Here is a 13,634-nt window from a genome sequence, read left to right on the forward strand (position 1 = left end):
CTGCCGGCCGCCCCTCCGTCTGTTGGCCTGGCCAGGATTCCAGATTCCTCTGATGTTGCAGCAGAACAGAGGGACCCCCCCCCATCCAGCGACTGACCTCCAAAGCGGTCAGGTAGGTGGGGAGGCCTAGGTGGGCCCTAGGTGGGGGGCAGGACCCCATGCCAGGGGGTGGGCAGGGCTGGTGGGGGCACAGCTGCCCTCTAGGGAGCCCTATGACCGGGCGGGGGGAAACGACCTCACCTGACTGTTGGTGACAGTTGGGACTCACCTGAATGGAGGCCACTTTTCCCCCAAAGACGACCCCCTTTGTGGACGAGGGAAGCAGGGACAGAGGGAGACGGGGGAAGCACTTTCATTTCATTTCATTTCATTTCATTTCATTTCATTTCATTTCATTAATAATAATAATAATAATAATAATAATAATAATTTTAAACAGCACTGAAAATTAATAATATAGAATAAAAATTAAAAGTGAGAACACAGAAAGGAAGGTATAATATATCAATACAAGAATTAAGAATTACAATTCCATATAAAGTTATCTAATATATAGATATTATTATTATCAAAACACACAAACACAAAACCCCCAGTATATTTTGTATAAACGGGTTCCAAATTTCATTACACTTTCATCTTATTTCAAGTATTCGCAGGCCTAACCTGTTGGATTTTCACCTTTCAAATTCCAAAAATGAGGGCAGCCCAAAATATATTTTGGTTAGAATACTATAATATAAATTATTTTTGCTTGGTAAATAAAATGTGTGTAAATTTGTGTAGAAATCATGGGAAATGACTGGCAGATACTTGCAGTTATATACTATGTATTCATATTAATATATTATACATATCTTATATGACGTGTCAATTTCAAATTTTCTTTGGTTTTCTGGTTTGCTTCTTTATCAAACCTACCAAACTAAATGTTGTCCTGTTCCAAAAATAGTAATTTAAATTCCTCACACCCAAAACCGTTTTTAAGGCCCCTCACTGAAGAAAAGTGCAAAAATTAAGTTTCACCCCTAAAATGACACACCCTGCAGGAATTAACCTCTCCTTAGAAATCTCCAAGAAATCATAGTATTGAGAGTTGAAAGGGGCCTGTGGGTCATCTAGTCCAACCCCCAGCCATCCAGGAATCGCCTGTTTCATAGAAACTTAGAACTGTCAATTCGGGTGGGACTCCAAAAGGCCATCCATTCCAACCCGCTGCAAGGCAGGTAGATGCATGGGAGTTTGTTGGGGGTTGAGGGAGACACACTCTGCACATGCTCAGAGGCTCCCTTGGTGGCTGACGGAGGCCTGGCCCCGCCGCTCTCCCCGCAGGCATGGAGTTTGTCACTGGCTACCGGGCCGAGATCCTGGACTTTGCCGAGCTGCTCTTCAGCTGGTACCGGCGCTTCTTGTTGGACTCGGCCTGCCGGCGAGGCAGCGAGCGCCGTAAGCGCCAGGAGGGCTCCATCCGGCGCCTGCCCCCGGATCCGGCCCTCTGGGTGCTGCACGCCTTGCCCAACCGGGCGCTGGCCTTCACCGTGGCCGACCCGGGGCAGCAGGTGGGGGGCCGCTTCTACAGCGAGGAGGCGCTGGCCCTGGGGGACCTGGAGCGCTTCATCACCTTCGTGGGTGCCGGTGAGGAGGACGACGAGGAGGCCACACCTGAGACAGGTGAGGGGCGCCAGAGGGGGCGGGGCTTGGGGCAGGTAGCCACAGCATCCTCGGAAGGGCCACCAGGGCTCTGCTCTGTGTGGGATGGGATACCTAAGTAGCAGTAAAGTACAACATTCCTTGTTTTCCTAGAGTGGACAGGCAAGGGGATGTTTGGTTTAGCCAGTCAAAAACTTCCTGTTTCCTCCTGGCTGGGACACCCTTCCTTTGCATGTGACTAGAGGTGGGCGTGACCTTACCTGTCCAGGTAACACAAAAGGACAGGACACGCAGAACTCTCTCTGTCTCTCTCTTCGACTTTCTCCATCGTTGGAGCAGCTTTTAGCTAAGATCATCTGGGATAGGTCCACATGTATATACTTTGTACCTAAGTCTGCCTTCAGGCATCCAACCGTAAACTGATGATGTGAGTAAACTTCTTTTACTGACTTTAAATAAGATTGTTGTGACAATACTGGATTGTATGATAGTGAGAGGCTTAAACAAGCCTGCAAGCAGCTCTCTGTTGTGCTCCGTAAAGGGGAATGCACTCTGCTAAGGAAAGGGACTTGCTAGCGCAACTTAGGAAGGATACTAACAAACAAGATACCCTCTCCTGCCGCCCTGAACATTCCCACACTTGCCTCCGCAGAGGGAGGGGGAATCCGTGCTTCTGAATGCCCGTTGCTGGAAGCCAAAGGAGGGAAGAGCTGCTCTCGTGGCCAGATCCTGCTTGCCTGTTTCCTACAGGCAACGGGGAGAACAGGATGTTGGACCAGGTGGGCCACTGGCCTGATCCAGGGCTCTTCTCACATTCCCATGGAGCCTCCAGGCCCAGGAACAGTCTATCCTGATTCCTTGGTCCTTAGGAGCATTTGGCTACTGGGATAGCAGGAGGCTGGACTTGGTGGGTCGTTGGCCGGATCCAGCCAATGGCTCACCTCACATGGAGGTCCATCTCCAAGGGCCTTCTGGCAGTTCCCTCCCTGCAAGAAGCGAGGTTGCAGGGAAGCTGGCAGAGGGCCTTCTCGGTGGTGGCACCTGCCCTTTAGAACGCCCTCCCATCAGATGTCAAGGAAATACAGTAAGCAACTTCCTGACTTTTAGAAGACATCTGAAGGCAGCCCTCTTTAGGGAGTTTTTAAAAAAATGCTTGATGTTTTATTCTTTTTAAAAAATATTCTGTTGGGAGCTGCCCAGAGCGGCTGGGGAACCCCATCCAGATGGGGGGGGGGTATAAATTATAATGATGATAATCCTTTCGTTCTCTTGCAGGCCAGCTGCTCTGGCGCGTGGACCACCTCCTGCTGGTGACGGACGAGCACGGCAGCATCCTGGGCTTTGACTTCCAGCTGGGGGGGTCCTCCGCAGGGGCCACGGGGGCCGAGCAGCCCCTGGAGTCCCGTGCCGTCGCCCTCCTTTGCCACAGCATGATCTGCCCTCTGGGCGCAGGGGAGCCGCGCAGGCCCAAGCTGCTCACCGTGGGAGACGCGGCCTTGCACAAGTGAGAGGCTGCGCCACTTGGTTGCAGCGCATGACGCAGCTTCCAAGGGGCTCCTCCTTTGGCGGCAGAGTGGGGGGGTGGGGCGCAAAGAGAAGAATAAGCATGTTGTAAAATAGGTTGTGCAATACATTTGCCCCCCACCCTTTTTTAAAGAAGTAGCAAGAGAGGAGCTGACAACAGAGACTCCATGTTCAGGGGCAGTGTACCTCCAAGGCCCAAAGAGCGTACAAACATGGGGCTACCTGCACTTCGCCCTGCCTTGGAACTTCCTTGAGGCACCTGGGCCAGCTAGAGTTGGCCAGATCCACCCCGGAGAGGGAAGGGGGTGACCCATAGCTGGGGGAAGGGCAGCCAGTTCTGCTGCTGTTGCCCACAGGTCCTCTTGCCCCCAAGCTTCCAATGGGGGCAACTGGGAGAACAGGTGCTCTTGTGGAACCTCCAGGCCCAGAGGCCGTCTATCTGGGTCCCGGGTCCCATGGCGCATTTGGCCACTGAGCGCTGGTCCCCCTTGGGCCTGATCCAGCCGGTGTCCTCCTCTCTAGGTCCCTGGAGCCGCTGCTCTCGAGGCTGGGGGTGAAGATGAGCAAGGGCCCGATGCGCGGCTGGGGCCCCAAGCCGGCCTTCACGTTCCCCACCACCCGTGTGAGGGCCTGCCACGTCTGCAAGAGGTACAGCTTCGAGGGACAAGTCACGGCATGGTGAGCAGCACCCCAGAGAGGGCTCCCACCCTCTTTCCATCCAGGCATGCCCGTCGGCACACACCAAAGACGCTTGTGCAAAACCGCAACTCTCGCTCTGCCACACCTTTGCAAAGCAGTGGGAGCCTGGTGGGTGCGTTGCAGAAGTTGTTACCAGGGTGCCCTTTGCTGGGATTCCTGCAGGGCCGGGGTGTAGGATGTGAAACACAAGAGCAGTCAAGTACAACATTCCTAGAGTGAACATGTTTACACATGGGGAGGAATGTTTGTCCAGCCAGCAGGTAAACTTCCTGTTTCCTTCTGGGCTGGGACAGACTTCCTCTGCATGTGACTAGAGGTGGGTGTGGCCTCACCTGTGCAGGTAATGACAAAAGCACAGGGCAGGGCAGCCATCCTTCTCTCTCTCTGACTACATGCATCGAAGAAGCAACATCTGCTTAGCCAAAGATGCTCTCTTGGACAGAGGGACTGTCTCCTTATGAGATAGTTTATAGGTATATGTTACTTTTCTAAGCTAAGTCTGCCTTCTGGGATCCTATTGTGAACAGAATGTTGTGTGAGTAAACCTTTTTATACTTTTATAGAAGACTGTGTTGTGTCTTATCTTTTATGAGAGAATAAGGGGGAAATACCAGAACAGTTATTATAGAGGCTTTAGCAAGCCTGAGCAAACGCATCCGCTGTGAGTTTAAAAAGGGGAATGTTACTCTGCTAAATTGTGGAACTTGTTAACACAAGTTGGAAAGGCTATAATCAGACAATATATCATCTCCTGCATCCCTGAACACACGGGGGTTGGTCTGCATGACCCTTGGGGGTCCCTTCCGACTCTCTCTCTCTCTCTCTCTCTCTGCTCCCCCAGCCCCTTCCCGGCCTGAACAGCCCCTCTCTGTCCCTACAGCCAGCACTGCAGGGCCGTTCTGTACTGCTCTGAGCGCTGCCGCAAGCTGGACTGGAACCGCAGCCCCGAGGACATCGGGCACCAGTTCTGGTGCCAGCGCATGGCTGGGTACATGAGTCGCACCCGGGAGCTGGCCAACCTTCCCTTCACCTTCACAGCAGGTGGGCAGCCCGGGCGCCAGGGCGAGGGGCCCCTCATGACACAGCCTAGGGTCAGGGGGTCAGGCACTGGGGGGGGGGAGGCAGAGTCTGGGGTTCTGAGAGGCTGAGCCCCCACCTCATCTTCCCTGCTTGTTTCACTTGCAGAGGTGACCAGCGAGAACTTCAACAAAGAGGGCTTCCTCTCTGCCAGGGGTCTGACCCGCGGCTACTGGGCCGGAGAGAGCATGCTGGTCAGGGCACCCGACTATGGCGTGGGGCTCCAGGGGGGTCCTGAGAAGCCCATCCCCTTCCTTCAAAGCGGTGAGGGGGCAGCGGGCCTGTTGGTCGGGCGTGTGTGCGATGCAGACCCATGGAGTCCAGGTGGGGTGGACAGAAGTGGGGCCAGGAGCCTCTACCCAGCCTCCTTCACAGCAGGACTGGTGGGCATCGAAGCAGCTGGGTGAAATCCTTGCTTGTGAAACTGTGGAACTCCCTCCCACCAGAGGCAGTCTTGCTTCCGGATGCCCACTGCAGGGAGAGCGGCTCTTGTGCTTGGATCCTGATCGTGGTTTTCCCAGCGCACTAGGTGGGCCATTGGCCTGATCCAGCAGGGTGCTTCTTTTGGCCCTGTGGAGCTTCCTGGCCCAGAAGCAGTCTATCTCTGTTCCTAGATTCATGGGGGTATTTATCTACCGTGAGAACTGGAGGCTGAACTAGATGGGCCAATGGCTCTTCAGGACCAGTCCAAGACATCTGGGCCGTCTGGGGCAGAGGAGAAGATGGCGCCTCTCCTTGCCCTCCTCCTCCCCCCAATTCCTTGCACAGAAGCTGCCTGGACTGACGGTCGAAACTCACTTCTGCGGGGGCAATGGGGCAGCACCTCCTGGCCCCCTGGAGTGGGGCTGAGGGGATTCCACTTGCTTGTGGGGTGCACAGCCAGCTGTATGGCACCCACAATTCTCTCCAACAGAGGCAAATGATTGGCAGGTGCCACTCCTGCCCCCATCTCCTCTCTGCCATCTCTCAGCTCGCTCTGCCTAAGGCTGGGGTGGCTCCTTTGCCCTACAACCTTGACATACCCCTCCCTGCCCTGACCAGCCTTTTTCTGACCCCCCTAGGGAACCCCTTTGAGGCGCTACGGCCGGAAGGAGGGACGGCTCTTCCACCAGCCCCCCCAGAGCCTCCCATGCCCCGGACATTCTTTGGTGAGACAGGGGGTCGGGGGGGGGGAGTCAGAGCTTGCATCTTGCAACTGATGTACAACAAGGCCTTTTCGATGGTGGCTCCCCACTTGCGGCAAGCTTTCTCCAGGGAGGCTTGCCAGGTACCATAATTACACATCTATAGGCACTGGGGTGCTGTGGGGGAATCCTTTCAGATCAGGCCTTCAGCTTTTAATCATCAATGGCCTTTTTGCCTGGGTGAAATGATTTGATCTAACTACAAGACAGAAGATTCCACCTGAACATTCGGAAGAACTTCCTGACAGTAAGAGCTGTTTGACAGTGGAATTTGCTGCCAAGGAGTGTGGTGGAGTCTCCTTCTTTGGAGGTCTTTAAGCAGAGGCTTGACAACCATATGTCAGGAGTGCTCTGATGGTGTTTCCTGCTTGGCAGGGGGTTGGACTCCATGGCCCTTGTGGTCTCTTCCAACTCTAGGATTCTAGGTTTTCTAAAAGAAGAAGATTGTCTTTTAGATTTATATGCCGGTCTTAACATCCATATGTGTCTGTTTTTTGCTTAAAATAATGCAAGTTGCTTTGAATCGCCCTGACAAAAAAAGAGCGATGGCTAAATCTGATTAATAGCAATCCTACTATTGTGGGTGGCGCTGTGGGTTAAACCACAGAGCCTAGGACTTGCCGATCAGAAGGTCGGCGGTTCAAAAACCCCACAACGGGGTGAGCTCCGGTTGCTCAGTCCCTGCTGCTGACAACCTAGCAGTTCAAAAGCATGTTAAAGTGCAAGTAGATAAATAGGTACCGCTCCGGCGGGAAGGTGAACGGCGTTTCCGTGCGCTGCTCTGGTTCGCCAGAAGCAGCTTAGTCATGCTGGCCACATGACCCGGAAGCTGTACGCCGGCTCCCTCGGCCAGTAAAGCGAGATGAGCGCCGCAACCCCAGAGTTGGTCACAACTGGACCTCATGGTCAGGGGTCCCTTTACCTTTACCTTACTATCTGGGGAAAGGGGACGGGCTCACTTCTCTGACTCGCTGCTGCCTCCCCCTCCCACAGGGTCCTGGAAGGAGTATTACCAGTGGCGGGGGCTGCCCCTTGGAGCCCCTCTGGCCGTCCTCCTGAGCTACCCCCTCACTGCCTACTACATCATCACCCAACTGGCCCCTCAGCACTGTGAGTATGGGGGGGGGCAGCCCCCCAGCCTCCCTACAGGGTTTGTAACATACATGAAACAGAGAACAAGTGTAAGACAAGGAGGGAATTAAAAGACGAAAAGTAAAGCTGTAAAATGGGTGCATGGAATAAGTGCGTCCACACAGAAGTCAAAGGAACAAGTAAAGAGAATTATCAGCATTATCAGGTCTGGTTCCAGGTCTTCCAGGCTTGTCTTGAAATGGGCAGTTCTGTCATTTATGCTGTAAAGGGAATTCTAGGTCATACAAAAAGTGTCTGCCAGTTCTAGTCCTCATCGATATACCAAATTACGTTTGATTCTTTCCATAGTACCTCTGTTCCGGCGACTAAGCTGTAAGATTCGGATGCTGTTCCCCACTGACTTGCAATTGCTGTTTGTTCTGCCAAGATTGTAGATAAGGCCAATTCTTTTGACTTTATACCAACATTGACATCATCAAAAATATTCAGTAGCATTAATTTGGGACAGCAAACCATAGTTTCTTTTGTAATACTTATCCTCCCGGTCAGAATCCTCACCTGGCCATGAAGCCCACTGGGGAACCTTGGGGGCCAGCCACTGCCTCTCTCAGCCCAACCTTCTTTGTGCGGCTCAGAGTTAACTTGTGGAACTCCCTCCCACAAGAGTCCGGGACAAATTCATGGAGGAAGAGAGGGCTGTCGGTGGCTCCTAGCCAGGATAGCTCTGCCCTGCCTACAAGGTCAGAGGCAGTGATGCTTCTGAATCCCAGTTGTAAGGGGAGTCTGCTCATGAGTTCAGATCCTCCTCGTGGTCTTCCCATAATGGGCCCTATTGAAAATCCTCTATTTCTCAGGGGCGTTTGGTCCCTGTGAGAGGAGGGTGATGGGCCAGATGGGCCACAGGCTTTATGGAGCAGGTTCTTCTGATGTTCTTCAAGTCAACAAACGCTTTCCAAAGGTCCTTTGTGACTCCTGGTCTCCCCCCTCCTTTTCTTCTCCCTCCAGTTCCCGAGCTGAACATCCTGAACAAGCAGTCTCTCAAGATCCACGTGGTAGAGGCAGGCAAAGAATTTGGGGTCCTGATGGTCTTCTGGGTATGTGAAGGGTCTCCCCAGCGGGGCCGAGGGAGGGGGGTGTCGAGGGAGAGCTGGGCAAACTGGTACCGCTGGTTTTGAAGCCCAAGGGTTCTCTGAGCAGGAATTCCTTTTTATCTGTTTCTTATTGAAACTTGCGGATACACAATTGGAAAAAAGATCATGCATCTTTGTTCTAATATATGATTATGGCATCAAGACTTTTAATATGCACAAAAGTGGAAAGACTCACCGTTGCCAAGACGGGAAGAACGGTTATTAAAATAATTGGACAGAGCAGAGAGGGCAAAATTGACATGTTTAATTTGAGAAAAATCATTGCCAACATTTACTAAATATTGGAAACCTCTCATAGACTTTCTGCAAGTTTGGCCATCACTGGTTTAGAGTAAAGAACAATCAGCCAGCAAAAAGCTCAGAGAGCTCTTCCTGCTTTTCTATAGCTTCATGGAAAATCCACAGACACTCCCATTTCCTCAATACACAGACATTCCCATTTCAATGTGAATTTAACCAATTATATGTAACAGGAATTACAGGAAGGTTGCTAACATCCATCCATTTTCTCATTTCTGACCCCCCTTCCCCCCCCTGCAGGAGTTGTCGGTGCTGCTGCCCCATGTCTCTCTGGAGCTTTTATTTGTGGGGGACGCCCTGCCCCCCCAATTGGACGGCCAGCAGTTTCTCCTTCAGAGGGATGTGAGTCTGCCTCTGGGGAGAGGGAGGGAGGGAGGGAGGGAGGGAGGGAGGGAGGCCACCAGGGGCAGAGCTACTATGCCACCAATGAGGCTTCAGCTTCAGGGACCCTCATCCCCTCCCAAAGTAACTTTAGACCACATTGCGTAAATTTTTTAGGTCTGGTAGTCCCAATTTGAGTCGCACAAATCAAAAACGGTAGGGCATAGGAATTTTTTATTTACACCAGGGACTTTGGACATGTGAGATAATCCATTACAGCCATTTTAATCCAAATCTTAGGTGTAGTAGTTTATTTTACGTGATGATCTGTCATGGAACAACCCCACAGTATTCCCCTGATCAATCAGGCTTGTAACTCCATAAATAGATAGATAGATAGATAGATAGATAGATAGATAGATAAATAAATAAATAAATAAATACTATTTTTCATTATTTATACCCCGCCCATCTGGCTCGGTTTCCCCAGCCACTCTGGGCAGCTTCCAACAAAATATTAAAATACAATAGTCCTTCAGATATTAAAAGCTTCCCTAAACAGGGCTGCCTTCAGACATCTTCTAAAAGTCTGGTAGTTGTTTCTTCCTTTGACATCTGGTGGGAGGGTGTTCCACATAGCGGGTGCCACTACCAAGAAGGCCCTCTACCTGGTTCCCTGTAACTTGGCTTCTCACAGGGAGGCCTGACTTGTTTTTGAGAAACCCATGCTGGGTCTTAGTAATCACAGCATTGTTTTCTAAGTGTTCACAGACTGTTGGATTATCTGTTCTATGTCAAGTTCACTGGTAGGGACTTATTTCCCCCGCCTTTTTGAAGATGGAGACAACATTTGCCCGCCTCAGGTCTGTAGGAAACCTCACCTGTTCTCCAAGAATTCTCAAAGATCATAGGCTCTGAAATTACACCCTCGAGCTCCTTTATTACCCTTAAATGCAGCTCATCAGGCCCTGGAGATTTGAATTCACTTAAAGTAGCTACTGTATGCATCATATTTGCCATCCTGTATTAAAAGCTCCAGTAAATAAGGTCCTTCTTTAATCTTACCTAAATCTTCCAACGTTCAGCTTCACTGGGTGTCCACGGATTCTCGTGGCACCAGAGAGGGCAGGAAACTTCTCTCTATTCACTTCCTCCTGGTTGTTCTCAGCAGCCATCTGTTGCCTCTGCTGGGTTTTCTTTCCCACTTTTTATGGGAAGCAGAGTTGGGGTTCACTAAAGAAGCTCAGAAAAACCTGGCCGCTGGATCAAGCCAAAGGGGGCCCAGCTAGTCCAACATCCTGTTCTCATAGCAGGTGACCAATTGCCTCCTGTAACAGCAACAATAACGGCTGGGTTGCCCATGGCAAACCCACAACCAGGATTTTAACGCAAGGCCAGGATTTCCCTTCCTGTGGTTTCCAGCATGTGGCATTCAGAAGCCTTGCTGCCTCTGACCGTGGAGGCAGAGCAGAGCCGTTGCAGCCAGGAGCCCATTGATAGCCTTCTCCTCCTCCATGGATTTGCCGCATCCTCATGGAAAACCATCCCAGTTGGTGGCCACTGCTGCCTCCAGTGGAAGGGAGTTCCAGTGGCTAACTCGATCTGACAGAAGCACTTTGTGAATCCCCTCCTTCTCTTCCCCCCTTCCAGGAGGAGCAAGGCGTCTCTGTCCGGCCTGGCCTGGCCCCCAGATGCAAAGGGGGGCGGCGTGAACTGCAGTTTGGGTTCAGCGCCCGCCCCTACCACCTCCTGCAGGCGCCCAAACCGGACCTGGTCATTGGTGAGAGTAAAGGGGGAAGGGGCCAGGAGAGGGCGGGAAAGGGGGAGGGGGGTGCAGGGATGGGCTGGGCCGCTTGGCCAGAGAATGGTGGGGGCGGGGGTAAGAAAGAATCCAGCTGAAGAATGGGGTGAGGAGCTGTCTCTATCTGATGCAGAGAGTTCCCCATGTTAACACACCCCTTTTGTCCAGGGTTCAACTCTGGATTTGCCCTCAAGGAGACTTGGCGGAGTTCTCTGCCGCGACTTCAGGTAAGCCGAGCCCACTCATCACGCAGTACTTAGAAAAGGGATCTCCCCTCAAAACTCCTCCCTCCCTCCTGTGGAATGACATCGCTGTGACATCATCTCTTGACATCACGGCCATTGGATACAGTACTTTGGCTCAGCATGCAGCGTTGTGACGTCAGGCATGCCTTTGCTCTGCTTCTGAAGTGATGGCGTCTCCCGTCTCCCGAGCCCAATTCTCCAGTTGTGATGTCATCAGGCCTTTGCTATGATGCTGTGACCAACTCAGAGCTGGTGAAATAACTGCCCCAGGGTTGGCGGCAAATTCACAGGCATTTGTCTTCCAGGCTGAATTTTGATTCTAGAAATGTAGGCATTGAAAATCTTGCAGAATTCCAAATTAGGAATGCAGTTGAATTTAGAAGATTCAGAGAAAAGAGTAGTAAATGGTCAGCTCTGGCTGTTTATCAGCAGAGTTATTTGGGAAACGGAAGGCACACGTACAAAAACACCCTATTCCTTTTCAAAACTGAAGTCTGAGAGCTCCTGGTCTCAGCATAGAACATTCATGGTTTCTGGGACATAACAGCTCTATACAAAATATCTCCTGGGGCAGCAGAAGCCATGGCAGAGGCAGTAGGGTATACTGGTTAGATTGCAGGCGGAAACCAGCGTTCAAATCCCCCCATGAAGCTCCCTGGGTGTGACCTCGAGGCGCCACCTGTTAGCCTAGCCGACCTCACAGGGCAGGAGAACCATGCCACCCTCAGCCCAAATCCAAACTCTTCTTCTTCTTCTTCTACCTTGCAGTCCCTTCGGGTGCCGGCCTACTTCACCGAATGCAGCGAGTACAGCTGTGCCGTGGATGAGGCCGCTGTCTCCATGGCGACGGGGGGCAGCGCCAGCCCTGCCCAGATCAACCCTTTCCGCTCGCCTTTCCGCCAGGCCGGAATCGACAACGCCATGCCCTGGTGGGTACCCCAGCTGCGGTTCTGGCAAAGCCTGACAATTCTGACCTCCCCCCCTCTGCCCCAGAAGGTAATTTTGGATGCCCCTGACCCCAGTCCATAAAGCGATGGAAAAGGGCGACCTCTTAACCTCTGACCAATGTCCCGCTGACTCCTGGCCTGGTCAGTTTTTGTCCATCATGGGAAAAGCTTCCCAACCACCTTTGTCTTTCTGCCTCCATCTTTATGGCACCCCCCCCCACCTCCAGCAATGCTGGGGGTTGGGCTAGATGACCCTTCGGGGACCCTTCCAACTATGGTTCTCTCTCCTCCTTTCCAGGAACCGCACCCTCTGGTTCTGCAACTCCCCTAAATTTGCACCCTTTGCCGACATCCATCCATTCATCGAAAGTTCCCCGCACCCTCTAGGGTAGCAGACTAGAAATCCCCCGTCCAACAGCACCTTTTGAAATGAACAGCACGGATTCCTAGACTCACAGAATCATGGAACCGTAGAGTTGGAAGGGGCTGGGAGGGTCATCTAGTCCAACCCCCTGCATTGCAGGAATCTTTTCCCAACGTGAGAACCAAACCCAGGACCCCGAGATTGGTTTCTGACTGAGCTGGAACCCAAGAAAGACACGCAGTTCCCGATAAGGAAGCCTTTGCAGCATTTTTATGCTTTGTGCTAATTCATATTAGTATTAACAAGTAATCATGCTGGCTCAAGCCACACAGATTTCAAGGGGGAGGAAGAACGTCAGGATCAGGCCCAAGGGGGCCCACCTGGGCCAGACCAGCCTGTCCTTGCAGTGGCCAAATACCCTCAGGAACTGAGGAATCTGGATAGACTGCCTCTGCGCCTGGAGGTCCCATGGGTCCCTTTGCCTCAGGCCCAGGGGACCCGCCCTGCCCAGCATTCTGTCCCCATAGCGGCCAAGAAGGCGCCCCAAAGGGAAGAAGCCCACAAGTGGGATCTGAGCGCAACAGCTCTCTGCTTTCCTAACAGTTCCCAACAAAACTGGATAGCTCATTCTTTAAGAGCGTAGGGCTGATAATGCCAGGGGTTGCCCGTTCAATTCCCGCAAGGGACAGCTGCATATTCCTGCATTGGAGGGGGTTGGACTGGTTGATCTTCAGAGTCCCTTCCAACTCAGTGATAAATCCTATGATAACCTCTGGCAGAGGAGACCAGTGTGGCTCATAATGGTTGATAGCCACTTCCTCCAGTCCATGAAATTGCCTAATCCTCTCCCAAAGCAGTGCAAGTCCTAACCCAAGATTCCAGAAATGTGTGGCCGCCACCGAGAGGGCCCTGCTCTCCCATTCACCCCCTCTGCCGCCTCTCGCTGCCAGGTACGCCAATGCCTTCATCTTCCACCTGATCTACAAGGCATCCTCAGCCAGCAACCACCGGCAGACCCCCGCCCCTCTGCCCCAGGCCCTGCCACCCAGCGGGAACGCTGACCCCCCCGAGGCAGCCCGGAGCAGGCGCAAGGAGAAGAGGCAGATCCGGGCGGCAGGGCGGCGGCGCAAGTGACCGGGGCGTGGAGCACAGAAGGGAGAGGGCAAGGCAGGCAAAATAATAAACAGGAATGGGCAAAGGGCGCTTCCGTTTCCTCTCTGGCACAACTGCCCTCTGGGTGAGGGGGCCGCACAAAGGGTGGCGCCTTTGAGAGATCTGT

The 13,634-nt window shown here is 52.5% G+C and overlaps 1 protein-coding gene across 1 annotated transcript; it reads left to right on the forward strand.

Moving 5' to 3' along the window:
* ZMYND15 (zinc finger MYND-type containing 15) lies at positions 1 to 13,553 on the forward strand. The gene is made up of 14 exons (XM_079951880.1): positions 1 to 112; positions 1,333 to 1,671; positions 2,926 to 3,154; positions 3,697 to 3,852; positions 4,754 to 4,914; positions 5,059 to 5,214; positions 6,012 to 6,098; positions 7,128 to 7,244; positions 8,232 to 8,320; positions 8,918 to 9,019; positions 10,649 to 10,778; positions 10,968 to 11,026; positions 11,813 to 11,973; positions 13,306 to 13,553. Exons 2-14 carry the CDS (start codon positions 1,335 to 1,337, stop codon positions 13,487 to 13,489), a joined length of 1,968 nt encoding a protein of 655 aa, XP_079808006.1. The 5' UTR covers positions 1 to 112; positions 1,333 to 1,334; the 3' UTR covers positions 13,490 to 13,553.
* Positions 13,554 to 13,634: the final 81 nt, after the last annotated feature.

This window comes from Podarcis cretensis (genome assembly GCF_951804945.1).
Source record: "Podarcis cretensis genome assembly, chromosome: 13".
NCBI classification, from domain to species: domain Eukaryota; kingdom Metazoa; phylum Chordata; class Lepidosauria; order Squamata; family Lacertidae; genus Podarcis; species Podarcis cretensis.